This window comes from Aquila chrysaetos, chromosome 17, assembly GCF_900496995.4.
Source record: "Aquila chrysaetos chrysaetos chromosome 17, bAquChr1.4, whole genome shotgun sequence".
NCBI lineage: Eukaryota > Metazoa > Chordata > Aves > Accipitriformes > Accipitridae > Aquila > Aquila chrysaetos.
The window spans coordinates 6296364-6314851 of record NC_044020.1 but is presented as its reverse complement, the minus strand read 5'-3'; the positions used below and the strand labels follow the sequence as shown (position 1 = coordinate 6314851).

Genomic DNA, 18488 nt, shown 5'->3' with positions numbered 1-18488 from the left:
AATACACAGAAACACTGCAAAACAGAGTCACCATGCAGCAGAACTCTACTTGTTAAAATGCTGCGTAAGTTTTCATTTTGGGCTGTTTAATGTGGGCTAGACAACTAAAGACACCATGTGTGTAATACTGCAAGTATTTCCTGTGTAGTTTTTTCTACCAGCAGACACTGGAGTCTTATTTATAAAGACCTTACATTAAAACACACTGCCTGGCACTGAATTTCACCTCTGTAAACGTTTAATGAAAATACTTCATTCTCAAGCAAACTTGTTTCCTCACCTTACATAAAAGTCAAGATACTCTGCACTGTGTAACGGTCACTCCAGCCTCCCTCTCCAGCCATAGGCACACAAAACTGATGGTCATTTATTCATACATTTAACAAATACTTAGTTTTCTAAAATCAGTTAATTATACAACATGTTGCATCTCAAACTATTACATACTGCAAAACATAGTGTATGGATGCATTTAAGTGGTTTCAGTATCAGCTATCGGGACGAGTTAATTTGAACTTCCCCGAAGGGTCAGGAATAAACCAGTGTTCCCAGAGATCAGTGTGAACACTGGGATAGTCCCAAGGTTTGTATCTCCCATTCCAATGAAGTAATTTAGCTTCCTGAAGAAAATGCTCTGAGTAATGGGTATCAGGACTCCAACCTGTATGGGTAGATTTAAAAAAAAAAAAAAATTTTAAAAAATCCTGGTTTTAATAATGGAAGACCCTATAGAGTGAGGTAAAGTCAGTTATTTTTTTAAGAAGTCTGATTAGTATGGTTTCACCTATTAATCGACAACTAGTTGTATGATAAGAGTAGCTTTTTTCAGCTTCATGCCTCTAATGCTGCATCAGCAAAAAATCTCAGTAATTTTCCTCTCTCAACACTTTTAAATTCTTGGCATAGCTGGGGTTAAAAAAAAAAAAAAAATATTATTTTACTATTCATTTTACTATACCAGCTAAGCCATTCTATCTTTTTCCCAGGATAATTCACCATTCCCAGGTGAAAGCTAACTACATCCTACAGAATGTGGAACAGACAAACATGGCCAGGCATCCCATCTTCTTCCACTGTGCCTACTAAAAGAGTGTCTGATTTTTTTCAGTCTCTATCTATATTCAGATCTTCCATATATTCTTTCCATAGTTTATGACAATATAGGTTAACTGGTCTTCAATCATGTAACTTTGTCCTTGGTATTTGTTTTTTTTCCTTTTTTTATCCAACTTAATGACTATTAGGGTTTGGGTTTTTTGCAGGGGATGCAACTATTTTGTTTGCTTGACCTGTTAAGAAATTTGCGCAGTGACACCCGTGGGGAACCCCCACATTCTGCCCTACCCTGAAGACAGCAGGACTAAGGTGTGTTGGGGGAGGCAGGGATTACATACTGTGGATCTGAGGTATAAAGTAATGCATTGAGGTAAAGTAACCTAAGGTCCTATACTGGAATCTTACAAACTCTTCACTTTATTTAGTTCCAGCTGCAAACAGTGGGAAGTTGTACTTACCAAGATGCCTTATGTGCCACATAGGATTAATAGTGGAATACTTTCTATGAAATACAATCAGCATTGGAGAGGTTGCCACGCCTCCCCCAAGGGTGCTGCTGTAGAGGTTTTCCCTGCAAAAGGAAAAAAAAAAAATAAAATAAAATGTTCAAAATCTCAAGCAAAGAATCTAGTACAAAAGACAGAAGATTAAAAAGTTAAGTATTCTGGCAAAATTCAAAATCGTGTTGAATAGACCAGTTTTCATCATACTCCCTCCTAATGCTGTTAATTGCTTGTATTTGCAACTCCAGTCCCTGTTGAGTAAATCATTGCTACCAAGGAAAATGGGAGTCAGACCCAACATGATGCCAATTACTTCTACACACCACCTATAGTCTACAAGTCTCTGACAAAGTTTACAGTAGAAGAAAAGCTGTTAAGATAAAGGAACCAAACATTTCAGCCTGGTTTCTTAAGAAAATGTACATGTTTCCGTGTGTTTCATTCCCTCTTAATTCCCCATTCTTCCCTCCCCCAGCTTTTAAACCCATAAATTAACTCCAAATCAGTTTTGCCAAAGTCTAGTTAGTATAAACTAACATCTAAAGGATACCGATTTCCTAAGAATTTTGTGATAAATCCAGGGCTGGATCAAGCCAAATCACTGTAAGGAGAGGCATTAGGAGGTTGCAGCCAGATGTCTGGCCGCAGCGTGCTTGAGGCCTGGCCGGTCAGTCGGCACGTGGGCAAAGCCACCCCAGCTATGGGACACTGTGCCACCCACCAGCCCAACGAGGAGGAAACCTGGGAAGCGCCGGGAGATGCTTAGAGGCCACAGAACAAAAAAATCATTACCTCCCCTCAAAACCGGGTTTCAACTGCTAAGCAAATTTATTTCACTGTCATTTCAAAATCCAGCTAAAAGGAACATGAATGTGTTATCAAGGTATAAAATCAACTTCATAGATAAAATTTGCAGTAATATTCATGGAGTTTTTTCAAACTTGTAAAAAGCACAGCAATAGCTTGTCAGGATATGTTACATAAGCAGAGTAAGAGAAAGACACTTGGCTTTTCATTCGTTCACATGCTTATCATTTGTGTCTCTCCTCTGTTCACCTCTGAAACTAACAAGTAATGGACATAGTCCAATGGCACAAGCCATTCAGTTTCAGTTTAGCCTTACTAAATTTAAATTTAACCCTTTGCAGAGAAAGAAGTTAAATGTCAAGTTTGCAAATGCAGGTTAACAGTCAACTAACATACAAAAGGAACAGTGATTGTTTCATGGTGTCATGACTTGTGGTCAATGCCAAAAAGATATCTTTCATGTCAAATTTGGTTCATCTATAGAAAAAGAAGTGTTTTCTGTTGGTATTTAAGAAATATGGTGTCCAATTACAGTTTGGCTGACATTACAACTGGAGAGACCCCACACAAACAAAGAAACATTCCTCCTCCTTTAAGCCAGCCTCAGGAAGGGAAGATCCTAAGTGGCTTGATCTGAAGTGAGGTCGCTCACCCAAAAGAAGAACTACATGTTCTCAGTGTCCCTCGGGATTAAATGTGGTTTGTGATTAAACACCAGACTAAAATTTCAGGTGGCCATTTCCTGGTACACAATTGGTCAGATTTAAGCAGACAGAAGTTCTGGAACATGAGTTACTTCGCTTGATGAGATCCCAAAGACAGACTGTCTAGAGTTAAAGAACTTCTAAGAGCTTTTAAACAGAAAACTGTAAACTGAGTATTAAAAGTAAAGTGCCAAGCTAGATTTCTGCACATACTCTACATTTCTTTGCATCCACTTTTCCAACTGCTTTGTAATCCGTTGATGTTTCCATTCAGTCATGTTAGCAACAATTACTCCAGGATTAAAGGAGCAGGTGCTGGGGCTGATGCCAAGATCTCTAATCGCTTGCTTTCTGTAGTCCAGGAATCCCATGTATGTGTTCTAAGAAATAAAAAAAAGTATGTTTATCCCCTATGAATCTCTATAAAGATAAGTGTAAATGCATCTCTCTACCACTCACATTGGGACTAAATATGTGCTCCCAAAGCTGAGTTTTTAGATGATGGTTACCTGTCTTGATTTCCACATGACACAAGGCTGAAAGGCAGGATACTTCCAGCTACTCAGTTACTTTTTCCACAGTATTGTTCCATGGGAGTTTGATATGGCTCCTCCCTCGCCACGTGTTTGTCTTTCTGTAGCTTACTCTAAATGATGTAGCATCACGCTTTGTACAGCTGTAATGCCAGAGGGACTCAGACAATTCTGGGGAACTCAGCTCAGGAATTAGACTTTGAACTTGTTTCCCTAACTTTCATTCCCTATTTGACTACTACAAATTTCATATATTCTGTCTTCATTAGGTGTTCCATAAGTGCTCATGATCTACTGATAGCAAAATACCAAACATAATTCAGTAGACTCCAAATAACAATAGAGATTTAAATCATTACAGGAAACAACTCTGCATGGCATCACAGAGTTACCACAAAAAGTAATTCTTAATTACCTGCAAAACTATTACAAAGCTATCAAAAAAGAAAAAAACAAAAAACTTTCACTTTGGGGAAAATGTATAAAATCATCTTACATTTGTGGGTAAATACATTTGTTATTAGAATTCTAAAATGGCATCTTACCTGCATCCCTACACTTCTAACCATTTCATGTGTAGAAGGCAGATCACAATCATCTGAAAAAGCTGCAGCATGTCCAGGAGCTAACTTAGTGTCATAGAGTTCCTGGATGTCACCTAATTACAGAAAGGTCAAAAGTATAACAAACATACTTCACTGCTACAGAGTTGATAGTATAACTGCTGGTCTCATATATGTTGTTTATGAACATACCAATTTTAGGGGATAGCCCAGATATTGATGAAGGCTGAATTTTGTAATATGGGACAATTTTCAAATTTGAGTCCTGTACCTGGATGTCTAAGGTCTATCTTTAGATATTATCATCAGTATTCAATACATACATATTTTGGTCTGAACATCCAAAATCAGCTACAGCAGAAGCTGACTACACTGTTAAGAAGCCTGGTTACAAAGTTCTGCATTCACAGAGCTTGCCTTCAGAGAGGGAGGGAAGGCAATTTTTCTGAGCCTCTTCAAGTCCCACAGAAGTGCCACTTCAATCTCTTGCACAGATCAGGTTTTTCCTGGTGTTACTGTGTTTATACCTCCTAGTAAGGTACCTGGATTCCCAGCACTGGCCAGTTGAAATGTGCCTGTCACACTTGACCATCCCTGCTGGCTTCACAGACCACACAACTCCTTCCTGGTGGAGGGAAATAACGTAATGCATGGCATGTCACTCATCACCCAACTAGCAGGTACCCACAATGTGCCAGAACAGTTTCAGGGCAGGTGGGAAGCACAGCGCTGCCACAGCAATTGAGCGAGTCTGCATCCAAACCTCCTACAGCTACCAGCTTTGCTGCTCGGCATGCGTCAGTCACAGATAAGATTAATTATCTTGGAAGGCCACATACAGCCCAGTAGCCTGAGGTGAGCTCGTTAAAAAGACTAGTAACCAAAAACATTCCCTTTACTGCAAACATTGGAACTACTATTTCTGAAATAAGCAGAGATTATTTATTTGTCTGAACTCATCAGCTGGTTGGAAAACTTGGTTTACAACTCATGTCCCACCAAGAAATAGAATTTGAATTAATGGGATACTTAATTGTTGAAGATCAACATGCCTTGCTAAGTATTTTCCCCTGATTCTAAATAGCTTCTGCTTTTCAAGAGAAAAAGAAAATAAAAAAATCAAACCAAACAATTCTGGGCTGACACCCCAAGTTCAGTATGTTTCATTTTTATTGCTTTGCAGAAAGCAATGACCAACAAATAAATGATCCCAAAGTTAAAGCCCGAAAACCCCATTCACTCCTTATCCTGTCAGAAGTCTCATTCACTCCCATTGCAGAGAAAACTGACAGAGAGCACAGACTCACATCATAGCTAAGACACAGGGACCGGCTGCCAGAACAGTCTCCCTCCTTCCTGCCTTTCCTCTGCCTCACTCCCACAAGTCCATCTCTATTCCCCTTTTCTGGGCCCGGTGATTGTGTGGCCCAAGGGTGAGCAAAATAGGCTGGCTGAAGCAAAGGGGAAAAAAACCCCCCATTTTCTAAAAAAAGGTTGGGGTTTAGGTTTTGGGGGGTTTTTTTGTACCGCTAGTCTTCTGTCAGGTCAACCAGCTGAATCAGCTTAATCTGCAGCTGCACAACTGTAGATATGACAGAAGTAACAGGAGCTCCCTGGGGACAGGAGAGGCCACTTTTGTCAGCAGCAGCCTACCATAAGCTGTAATGTGAAACGGCACCTTTATCCTGTGGTTCCAGAAACCCTACCAGATGACATAAGCTGACACCCCTAATGAAAGAGAAAGTCCTACCTTCCCTCTTCTCCTAGCCACACTGCCTTGACTCCTGCTAGGGAACTAATTCAGGCTGAAAGTAATCCCGCTTCTGGTGAATGCCTGCGCAGGTACGAGGAGGGATGCAGGGGAAGTGGTGGGCTCAGCTTAAAGTGCTCATGAAACTGGATTGTAAATGAAGACTTTAAGAACCTTTCAAAGAGTTAAATATTGCTGTTGCCCATTATGACAGACAGAACAACAAAACCAAAAAGCAGAGATAACCACTGGAAACACATATGTTGAAGAACTGTGATATGAAGTCTATTGCAAATTGAGACAGGCAGAGCAGATTAATCGTATTTTATAAAGCAGCTAATAGCGGCCCCTTTAAGTGCAGATGTTCTGAAATCTGCCACTAAAGAGACAAAACCATAAAAAGGTGCAGAGAAGCAGTGGAGAATTAAATTATACTTTTGTCACGTGTAAAGTCACTGATCTTAATGTTCTTACAGCAAAGATTAATTTAGGCAAAAAAGTTTATTATAGTTATACTCGTTATTCTCAGTCCCTTCCAAATGAAATTTTCATCAGAACATCCCGTTAACGTTTAACAAGGATAGGTAAAATGGTTTTGTTGTCCCTGTGTTCTGGCCCTGGCTAGGATAGAGTTAATTTTCTTCATAGCAGCTCATATGGTGCTGGGGTTGGCGAGTGACTGCCTTTACATCACTTGTTCTGTTTTGTTTTCTTCTCTCTTCTTCCACTTATTAAACAATTATTTGTTTGTTTGTTTTATCTTGACCCTGAAGTTTTCTTGCTTTTATTCTTCCTTTCCTCTTCCCCCATCCCACTGGGGGTGGGGATGGGGGGGAAGTGAGTGAGTAGCTGTGTGGCACTTAGCTGCCCACCAGGGTTAAACCACAACACTGATTAAAAAAATGTTATAAAATAACAAGTAAACAATATAATAAAACAAGGGAGGACAACAACTCTACAGAGAAAAAAAATATACTGGGAAACAGAAGAGAAAAAAATCATAAATTAATCATTTAAAAAAAAAAAGTCCCTCTAATTACGATTTATTTGTATAGACAAAAAAAGATTTTTCAGGATTTGAATGCCTTCTAACTGCTCCCATTTGTCTAGAAACTCTGAAATCCTTGATCATGATTCTGCAAATTGCTATGGATTCTGAGCTGAAGATGCTCAAAATCATATTTTGAATCTTTGGAATTTTAACGGTCTTATCTGAGTAAATTCCTCTTGCTCTCAAGAACAGCAATTCTGGATAATGAACTGGTAGCATCTGTGAGAATTCAAATACTAGCAGGAAATGCACGTCACATACTTAACAACAAATATTGCAGCATCTAAGTGAAATCCACCATATCTTTCAGCAATTGACCAGATTCAATTAAAATGAAACCCATACATAAATTTTGATCAAAATCAACTATTCCAAAGATATATGGAAATTCTTCTTTAGACTTCCCTTTAAATAAACAAACAGATTATCTGCAGTTTTCCTGAGTGCAACACTCCTAGCAGCTGCCTCAGTTTCCATTATATCTCTTATTTCCAAACAACTGTAAAAGCTGCAATAACTTTGATTTTAATTCTGCTGGAAATTGCTTTCTGGATGACAGCTTACCTTGAACAATGATATCATCATCCAAATATATTACTTTCTCATGTTTCTGGATAAGCAAAGGAAGATAAAATCGAACGAAGTTCAGCTATTAAACAGAAAAAAAGGTAAAGACTAAATGGTAAAGCTGTTTAATGTAGCAGTCTCATGCTTCTGTCTCTATTAACAATCAGCTTTAATTTCTCTGTTCATTGAGCGCTAGCTAGCGATCACTTGCTTCCTCTCCCCCAGCTTTATTAGTATCTTTACTAATATCGTGAATACATTATTTTTTATCCCTATTTTATTTACTATGGCCCTAACCAAGCAGCCCAAAACAGTTGCTTCTTCACATAATCACACAATCATTTAGGTTAGAAAGGGCCTTTTGAGATCATTTTGTTCAACCCCTCTTCTCAAGCAGGGTCCACAGGAGCAGGCTGTTGGGGACCAGGCCCAGTTGGGTTTTGAGTATCTCCACAGATGGAGACTCAACAGCCTCTCTGGGCAACCTGCTCCAGTGCCTGACCATCCTCACCATAACAAAAAAAAACCCAAACAAAAACAACAACAAAAAAAATTTCTCATGCGCAGAGGAAATTTCATGTATTTTAATTTGTGCCCATTGCCTCTTGTCCCTCCGCTTAGGTATTTATACACATTGGTAAGATCCTCTTGAGCCTTCTCTTCTCCAGGCTGAACAGCCTCAGCTCTCTCAGCCTCTGCTCATACAAAAGACACTCCAGTCCCTTAATCATCTTTGCAGCCCTGTGTTGGACTCACCCCAGTAAGTCCGTATCTTCATGTACTGGGGAGCTCAGAACTGGACACAGTACTCCAGATGCAGCCTCACCAGTGCTGAGTAAAGAGGAAGGATCACCTTCCTGGACCTGCTGGCAATGCTCTTCCTAATGCATTTTTACAGCATACATCATACAAAACACTTCAAATTTAATAGTGCCATCATTCCACTATAGGAATGATTTGACTAGTGGCACAGACATGGGATGACAACTTCTACAATAGCAACAAAGAACACAGCAGAGAGAGAGGGGACTGAGAACATAAGAACAACCATACTGGTTCAGACCATTTTACCCAGCACTTGCCTTCAGAGTGGTCCTAAGCAGACACTCAGTGAAAGATAAGAATAGAGCAAGCATACAGAACAGTTCCTCCAAGTATTCTAGCTTTCAGCTATTTTCAGCTCAAGGCATTTCCTGAACCAGATGTGATCTGTCTAAATATAAACTTCAGTTGTCACTGAATCCCTGTAAATTTTTGCATTCATAAGACCTTTCAGCAAGGAACTCTAGAGATTTAGTATTCACTGCATAAAAAATGTGCAATATTTCTTGTTTGTTCGGTGACTTCTACTGATTTAATCTAATGGCCATTCGTTCTTGCACTGGAAGAGACAGTGAGCAACCACCCCCCATCCAGGCCTCCACGCCACTCGGTTCTGTAGATCTCTACTATTCTCATGCTAGAAGTCACATTTCCAGGCTGAACAGTTTTAACCCACTGATTCCTTGCATGAAATCTCTTCCATGTATTAGAAATGTCAAAGGCTCAGAGAAGGGCAGCAAGAATAATAATTCTGAACAGACTTGAACATTTTCCAGTGGTGCTACATCTTTTTCAGATAAGGGGACAAAGATTGCACATAGTATTTAGAATGACAGAAAACTATGCATTTGTATTGTGGCATAATGATGTTCTCTATTTTGATCCTTACTCCTTTCCTAATAATTTCTAACATCTTATTTGCCTTTTCTGACAGCCAGTAATATTTAGATTAGTCATTAACCTCTGAATTAACCCTGGACATAAGCAGAATGCAGCCAACTCAGCATCATGGAGGCACAAAGAACACTATTAGATCTTCCCTCTAATAAACTGTGAATATATTCTTAAAGATACAATACATTCAAATTGCCAAGTTCTTGCCACCAAATACCGAGGTCCCAGCAAGACAGACAAGATGCAAGCAGCTTGTTATAGGACACTTTTCCTTCTTGAGTGAGGGTGTAGCGTTTTGACCTGATGTGGCTTCTCTGCCTTACACCCCCCACCATGTAATGGAACAAAGATCTAGGACATTTTAAAGCCTGTAATAAGTGTTAGAAACCCTGAAAATCTGCTATGCGGTGTTCATTTACTCACAGGCTGCAGTAGCTCAGGACGCGATGCATCTTGTCTGATTTTTCCTTTTAGTACCATAGGATTGAATTCCACAACCTTAAATTTTATTTCTTTCAGTTTAGAATTTTCAATCCATTTTCTGTGATAAAAAGAAGGGATAAATGAAATATTGAGTGTGTGGCAAGTACTTTCACTATTAAATTCACAGACTCGTAGGAGAATAAGAGACCTTGAAAGCTCACTCGATCTATTCTATCCCACGACATAATCACTCATGTCTACAGCTATGGCACACGGACATTTGTTTAACCTGTTCTTTAAAAAAAAAAAACAAAACAAAAAAACAAACAAAAAACAACACCCAAAAACCCCAACAAAGCAAACAACCCACACCACTGCCAAAAACAGAGACTACACAAACCATCTTTCACCATCACTAGCATTAAATGCTATTTTTCTAGGCTTTCTTGCTGTAGCTAAAGACCATTTTTTATCCTATCTACTGTGCTTTTAAAGCAGAGGTTAGTTTTCTCCCTTTTACAGTTTTACGTCCTTCAAGATGACTGCCACATCACCTCCTAACTATATTTTCTTTAGACTAATTTTTTTTTCATTATTTTGTCAGATTTCCTGACAACATTGCTTCTTTTCTCCTCTGAACTCTCTTCTAAATCCTTCCTGAAGGCATCTAAAACTAAACACCACACTTTTTCTGATGCATTAACGTCTGCAAGATCAGAAGAAGTTTCCTCACATCTCCTGTGGTCATATATGTCAACAGGTATATCCACTATGATGGAGGCCTTTTGGGTTTTTTTTGAATCAGTGTGGTCAGTTATCAGTCATAATTCTGTAGTTTTCCAAATGAGTGCTGCCAAACTCCTGCTTCACCCTGAGCCAATACAATCAGCTATTCCCACTTATATTACCTTGTCATTACCTCTATTGAATTTGATCACATTTTACAATTCATTTTTTCCAATTCATCATGATTAGTTTGTTCTCAGCTCTTGTCCTCAACGTATCTGCCGCCTCACTTCCACTCCATGCCAACTGCAGATTCATAAATAACATTCTCCACTCTATTATCTAGGTTACTGATGAACTGGATGGGAAAAACTCCCCGTGGAACCCCACTCATTACATCTTTCCACTTTGACACAAATTGTGGGTACACAGGCTACAGCAGTGCAGTAGCCAGAGGTGAGAACTGCTAAGAAATCTGCTTTAACTTGGATTCACATCTTCCTTCTCTTTTAGACAATGTTTGTAAATTCTAACACGCAAACATGCTTTCATTACAAGCTTTTTTGGGCCTGTATTTATAACCTTTAATACAACCTCTTAGCTGAAATTAGCTTTAAACAGCAAGTATTTCTACTCTGAAGCTCAAGACACAGCGTCAGATGAGAGGTAAGTAAGTGCAGTGCCACAAAATGGGATTGTGACAAGTAAGCATGTATATATACTCACCTTACTACAGACTCTTCTGCAGCAGATCTACAAAAGGCAGACAGGCCCAAGTATGGGCATGGTCTGGCTATTTCACACCCCTTTACACCACTCAGTGCCTTGTGTAGGGCAAAATGGTCCTTTTTCCTACATGTAGAGAATCCTGGGGATTGCTACCAATAGCACTTCTTAAATAAAAGGGAGAAACATTTCTCTGAAAAGTCCTCCAAAGTCTATGCGCATGCTAAGGAGAACAACAACCTGGTCCTAACTACAGCATGAAACAAAACAAGGCTGGTATATACCGAATATGTGGGATGGTAGTCTTCAGCCCAACTATGTAGAACAAGACATTAGCCTCTGTGTTGCTGTAGATGCTACTGATTGCTGCTATAGCTGCACCCATTCTGCCTGCAGCAGCGCAGATTACGACTGGGATTTCTTCCTCCATTTCCTCAGGACTCTCCAAATCAACTATAAGAAACAAAACTATGCATTATAACAGAAAATTAAGAATCTTTTTGTATCAGAGCTGGGTCATAGGAATGACTGTGTAGTTCCATAAGCAGCAGAATCGTACCACAATCACACCATTTCCTTACCACATCCTATACACATCCGCACTTGGCAAGGCATACAGCATGAGCTGTCACTAATCCAGACCTACATGCAGGTTGACTGGATTGTTGGATGCCTCCAAACAGAATATATAACAGAGTTCTCGGCATCTTCTACTCAGCAGGGGCACAATTCAGCCTGTCCTCCATGTAGCTGCTTATTCACATGAAACCTGAAGAAGTCTGAATACCTTTGAGACTTCTACTTCTCAGTTATATTCAGTACAAATTGAACAATAGGTCCCAAAATTATCAAAGGAAGGAGGTAAGTGGAAGAGATGGTGCAATTGCGTGAGCTTCACTTCTTTGGGAAACAGGCTAGAAAGGAAGGGTGCAAAATTTTGCACCAGCGGGAAGCTGCTAATGATAAAAGGAAAAAAATCTAAACAATGCTGAATCAGTTCATAGTACTGCTAAGGAAGATTTTTATCCCTAGCACTGATTAACTTACAGAACTTACATGGATATATTTACACTGGTTAAAACATAACCATTAAACTCATAACAACCCCCCCAAAAATATACTGAAAAAAATTATTTATACCAAGACAGAGTTTGTTTACCTTGGGAACACTGAATAAGCTAGTAGTACAAACATTTAATACCAGTCCAACCATATCAACCCTAGCAGGTTTCTGTCACTATAGAAATTCCAGCAAAACCTTCTGCTGTAAATTATGTCAAGATTTGATGATGTGTCTGAAATTAATAGGTAGGCCAAGAACATTCCCAAAGGGGCAAGTTGTGATCACAGTTTATTATCACTTGACAACTCCAATGCTGTTCAGCACAAATAAGGATACACCCCAGCTTCCATGTACATCAGTGACATCTGGATAAAAATTTCAATCAGAATGACAATTCTTAGTCATTACTATCGATCTCCTACTATTTTATTCAAGTAATTCAGAGTCAAAAAATTCCACATCCCAGACCTTATGCAACAGTGTGAGTAGCTCATCTACTGCAGGCCAAACAGGATTCAGTACGACAAAAAGCACTGTTCAAATGAAGAGATAAGGAACATAAAACAAGAACGTAAATGATACAGAAGTACAAGTCATTTACCTGTTTCATTCTTTAATGCAGACGGCACTTGGTGAACCCTGTTATACAGAATGGCGCACACAGTTAAGACAAGAAGTAACAGTAAGATCTGGTTAACTGAAACAAAAGGGAGAATTTGTTAACAATCAGTGTAACAGCTAATTCCCAAGTACCTTTTTAAAAAAAAAAAATCCAATTTGCAGCCAGTACATATCATAACCTGTATTTGCTGTCTTTATCAAATTCTCCTTTCTCTTGTTATTTGATCAAGCTAAAAATTTTATGTTAAAAACATAATAGTATCTCTCCCCCCTTACAGTAATTTCCAACTATCTGATTTTCATGGATAATTTGCTCACTAAATCATTAAGCTCCCAATATATATGGATTAGCCACACTAGGAAATTCACATATTTCTGAATTTTACCAGGAGCCTGGAACTTCCTTTTCTTGGCTAGTTTGTTGTCTGTTTATCATCACAGGACTTCATGAGTCAATTATTTTTACCTAGCCCATTCCTTCTCTCACATTTTCCTGATAAAAATTCAAACACAGGAGAAACTTTTTCTATTTCAATGTGCAGATCTTTCAGGTGTTTTGAGCAAAACTCTAAAAATACTAGAAGAACAAACCCAGCATGCTACTGAAACCAGAAATGTTCCAAAATATTTGAAAATACATACACATTTTGACACAGTTACTTTAATTAGTAAAATCAAAAGAAAGCATGCAACAGCAAAGACCTTACTATATACTCTGATTTGCAGTTCCTACCAGACTGTCTTGTACAAGCTTAAGTTACTCAACATAAACCAGCCATAAGCAGGTACCAGGACTGTTCACCGAGTACAACAGGGAAGTAATACATTGCCATCACCAACAGTGATTTTGATGATGGGAGTTCTTTGTATAGGACTACTTTGTTACTTTTGCACCACCATAAAAGATATTTAAGGTGTATAAATGAGCAAAGGGAACAAATTTTTAACTATTTCAATCAAAAGGGCCAACTGGCCAGAACTGGGCATGAGAATAAACTGAAATTCATAAACATACATCACCAAACCTGCACTAATTTAAACCAGCTGAGGAAACAGCCCATTGACTTCAGAGAAATTTTGGATGCGTAACTGGAGGCACACACCAGTCCATTTTCAGTCACTGACCCTGACAGCTGATGAGAACCCCAAATTTCTCAGGGCCACACCTCAATTGCAGATATGAACAGCATTAACGTGCAGAGTTCTCTAAAAAAGGCAGGCTCAGTGCTCCAGGCACAACCCACATGAAACCAGCAGCTACCTGCACTCTTAGTGGGAAATTCCAGACCCCCCAGTCTCATGCAGTAAAGCAGTGAGTAATTTTAAATTAATGGGATTTATGGCTGTACTTATCTAACTTAGTTAACAGGAAAAGGCTTATTTGTATACTTAAAGTTAAGCATAATTTAGCAAAACTAGAACTATAAATTTGCCTTTGAAATTTCTGTCCTCTTTTAAAAATATGTATTTCAAATGTTTTTAGTCTTTCTTACTTTTCTTTAAAAGAGCCATGTGTCCTGTTGGATGAGAACTGTGATCTGTGGTAAAATAAAAATAATTAAAAAAAAAAAAAAAGAGAGAATAATTCATTAATACCAGCAGTGAATACTAGTTAGTTATTTCAGGGACAAGGTTTTGCATCATCAAATTTTACTGTTGACCTGGTCAAAGTAAAACTGAACTCTATCTTTGTAAATAACTTTTTTTGAACAAATAACTAATATTCTCAGCTATAAGTATTGCATATTTTAATTTAAGCTACTAACAGGTTGACAAGAACAGCATTTTAATAAATTCCATCCAATCACCTACATCAGTAATAACTAAGATTTTTTTAACACATTTTAAAGTAACATGCAAAGAAGTATTAAAACACCCACTGATGCAATTTGTAAATACATTTACATTTACCTCTGATTTCACCTAAAACATAATAACAATCACTAATACTCATGTCTTGCTGGAGTATGTTCCCAAGCATATGGGAATCTTACACTGGAGCCGTGTCTTTCAGACTCTCAGAAAATTTCAGAGCAATAGTGAAAATATTTTCTAACAGCAGTATCCTTTGACCAACAGTAAGGAGTGAGTCTGTGCAATGATATGGCTTGTATTTAAGCACATTATTTATGATGCTGAAGAAAATGAGGTAGCCTTCCCTAAAATTGTACTTCTAAACCAGGCCCAAGAGTGACCATGACTTTATGCCCGAGAGGACAGAACATAATGGCTAAAATACAAGATTATGGCAAGTAAAACATTCACTTGAATTCTGGACCCAAAACTACTGTTTATGAAAAAAAAACCACAAACCCAAACCAAAAAAACCAACAGTAAAAAACAGCACCAGAAGTTGGGGCGGGAGGGGGTGGGGAGGGGAAAATACAACTATGTGATCTAACCTTTATGCTATGGTAGCTGTATGTAGGACAGAAACAAATTTTTCCTGTTTCCGTACATACAGATATGGACACATTACAGCATAGATCAGGATATATGACGGTTTCTATGCACACGTAAAAATGAAGTTTATTCTGACTCCTTGAGAAGACAGACAGAACAGCAAGAATTCTTGAAACCTGAGTCACGAAACTGACCGCCTCTCATTGGTTACTGCTCAAGTTCAGGCGGCATCCTAAATTAGTCTCTGCTTCGACTAACAAGTTAAAAGACAATAAAAATATTTTTAAAAGCTAAGATGTGGCTTTGTTTACAACCACTTACATTCGCATGTATTTAGGTCCCAACAGACAGCTAAATCAAAGTGAAGAGAGGAGTACTTCTGAAAGTCCTTTCGCATCCGCAGTACTTATCTACATTCCAGCAGCCCGCTCTCTTCATGTGGCATTAATTTACACAGAGAGGAAATCAAGCTTATCGTTCAAAAAAAAGCCACTGCTGAGAAAGCCCTTCTCTCACGCATTACGCACAAGTATTGTCTTCTTATCCATTTAAAAAGTTTACTCATTTAGGTAAGCAGAGAGAAAACAGAACTCCCTACACTCTTGGAGTAACTTTCTCACCCCACTTCAGCAAATCACAGTCTTCCACTGATTCCCATAGAGCTGACTACTATATTTTAATTAACATTTGTAATTATAGTCACAAACAATACTGATGATCACTGCAAGATGAAGTCAGATAACCACAGCTTCATGGTATGTTCAGAAATTATTAAATCAGCGTAAACCGAACCACATTTTAAACTTCAAAATCCAAACTCAGACTCTCATACAAGTTTGAGTTCTAAAACTACAGCATTCCTAAGCCTCAGAAACTCAGGCTGATTACCCACTGATTTTTAAGGAAAGAGAGGAATATTTGTTCCCCTACAAATATTTACTCAATTTTTCCTGACTGTAGACATTAGTTCCTGGAACCTGGCACTCCCTAACTCAGTTGCCAAATGCTGCAACAAAATGAGGGGCTGCAGAAGGGAAAGCTCAGAAACAGTGACACTACTGCTCAGATATTTCCTGCTTAATTAGTCTTTTTACCTCTTCAAAGCAGCACAGTATTCGGGACTCCTCTCTCCTGAAGAGCTGTAGAGCTATTTACTCAGATCCTAGATAGCCCACAGCTGTAAGCACTCTTGCCAAAGCTTCCTTGACCATCATCCTCCTTTGAAGTCCCCCGCACAAGGGCCTTACAGGGCACAGTAACAGTTTTAAGATTCAATTCCTTTTTCAAACTCTTCAAAGTTTACTTTGGAGTTGTGCTGGTTTTCTTTTCTTTTCTTTCTCTGCTGCTGAGGAATAGCACAGAGTCCAGACGCCGCACTGGAGGAATGAGAGCCCATAAACCACTTCCAGATGTGCAGAACGATGATGCAGCCCCAGATCTGGCAAACTTGCCTCAGAGCTTCAGCTAGCAGATTGCAAACAAATCCCATAAGACAAAAAGTCTTAAGGGGGTGGGGGAAAGAGAAGGAGGCAAACCCTTCCAGAAGTTACTTCAACAGCCTAGTTGCAGGTTAGGTTTCTAGTCATTATTTACGGTAAATGTGAACAGATAACCAGTGTGCAAGAGCCAAACGACAACATGCCAAAGTCAAACTGAAAGCCAAAAGTTTTTCCAATGTCTGTTTGCAGAGTTCTTCCAAAGTCAGAAGCTAAGGGAAACTTGCAGAATTCAACTCTGAATATGCATTTTGACATGAATCATCTCATTTCCAAATTTTTAACCAGTTAAGAGAATCTGCATCTACAGATTTGGTTTAGATTCAAAGGGACTTTAGATCAAGGTAACTAGCAGCTGTTCAAGGTAACCAGCACATGTTGATGCTCTGCCTCCTAAGCTCTCCTGGAATGCTTTTGCAGTTTTATTTCTACACCACTTCTTTTATTCAAGTTCTCTCGCTCCCTTCTAGGACCCTCCCTTCTACATGATAATTATCAACACTGTTTTGTCACAAGACTTGCATGAGTACTGAAACAAGTAACAATAATAATAGTAATCTTCAATTCTAAACTATTTTTCATATTTTCAGCATAAGTGAGTGCAAAACTTATAAATTCAGTCAAGGTTTAAAAATCTCAAGTGTTTTAAATGAAGATTGTTGTTCCATTTGCAGGAACTGAAAGTGTGGGTTTTCAATTGTACACCTCAAACATGCCAAGACTGTATTATCTGTGTCTGATTTTCTACAGAAACCCACCTTTTGCAGAGCTGCTTGAAGGAAAAAGAAATGAAGAGGTATACATGATGTGCTTCATGTAGATGGCCACAACTATTACTACTTTTTCTGTACTACAGTATTTTTTTTAAGCTGTATTAAGGTTGTGTTCATCAAAATCCACCCGTGTTTTTTTTTCATCTCCCTTCCATTTAGATGCATATCCTGAACAGACCTAAGCAGCACACAGCTGTATGAGCTTGCAGCATTGGGACCATCTGCTTCACCTGGCAGCAACCCCTGGATTACTGGCAACCCAGCACCTTCTCTGGATTTCCCTCAGCCTCACACGTTTATATTCTCACTTAACAACCCCCTCACACAGGAAAGAGAGCAGCTTCTGTCCTGCAGAATGAGGTCTTGGGGTTTACTCAGATCATCCACTGTTAACTGTAGAACTGAAACCTTGGTTTCTAAGCTCAACCTTCAGTGCTTGAACTGAGCAACTCATTTCTCTCAGACACATAGCTCGCCTACCACTAGCAAGTTTAAAAAAAGAAAAAAAAAAAAACTGCTACACATTTCAAGAAGGTTTGAACGCTGAGCTGGGTGCCCTCAGCTGAACAGCACACACCACACCCGTGGTGACCCCAGCACCTCAGCACCTCGGGCCGGCAGGCCGCAGCCCCGCGGGCCGGGTACGCTGCAGGCAGGCTCGTCCCCGCCAGGCGCCCTGCACAGGCCTCCCGCCGAAGCAAGGCCGAGACCGGGGGGGGGGGGCTCCTGAGGCGGGGGTAGGAGGGAGGCAGCCGTGCAGAGAGACGCCTGTGGCAGAGGCGGCCGCGGCACAGCCCCGGAGGCGCGCCTGGGGCCGCCGAGAAAGCGGCCTCCAAGTCCCCGGCGGGGCCAAGACGCGACTCCCCCGCTGCGCCTCTCGGCCGAGCCCCGGTCACCTCAGGGAGGCGGATAACCGGCACCGCCCGCCCTCCCCGCCGCCGTCACGTGACCCGCGGCGGCGCCCCCGCCGCCACCCTGCGGCTCCCCCCCTTCCCCCGCCGGCCTGC

General features: G+C 39.8%; 1 protein-coding gene across 3 annotated transcripts; it reads right to left on the bottom strand.

Annotated features, from left to right (window-relative positions):
• Positions 1–42: 42 nt before the first annotated feature.
• GLT8D2 (glycosyltransferase 8 domain containing 2) lies at positions 43–18401 on the bottom strand. 3 transcript variants are annotated; one of them, XM_030041193.2, is made up of 11 exons: positions 17467–18401; positions 16307–16676; positions 14303–14347; positions 12790–12885; positions 11410–11578; positions 9674–9791; positions 7532–7616; positions 4149–4261; positions 3284–3450; positions 1515–1627; positions 43–661 (listed from the first exon to the last, which is right to left on the bottom strand). In XM_030041193.2, exons 3-11 carry the CDS (start codon positions 14319–14321, stop codon positions 489–491), a joined length of 1053 nt encoding a protein of 350 aa, XP_029897053.1. In that variant the 5' UTR covers positions 14322–14347; positions 16307–16676; positions 17467–18401; the 3' UTR covers positions 43–488. The 3 variants fall into 3 exon arrangements, with proteins under 3 accessions (XP_029897053.1, XP_029897054.1, XP_029897052.1); XM_030041194.2 differs by lacking the exons at positions 16307–16676; positions 17467–18401 and adding an exon at positions 15534–15659 and having other exon boundaries at positions 12790–12827; XM_030041192.2 differs by lacking the exons at positions 16307–16676; positions 17467–18401 and adding an exon at positions 15534–15658.
• Positions 18402–18488: the final 87 nt, after the last annotated feature.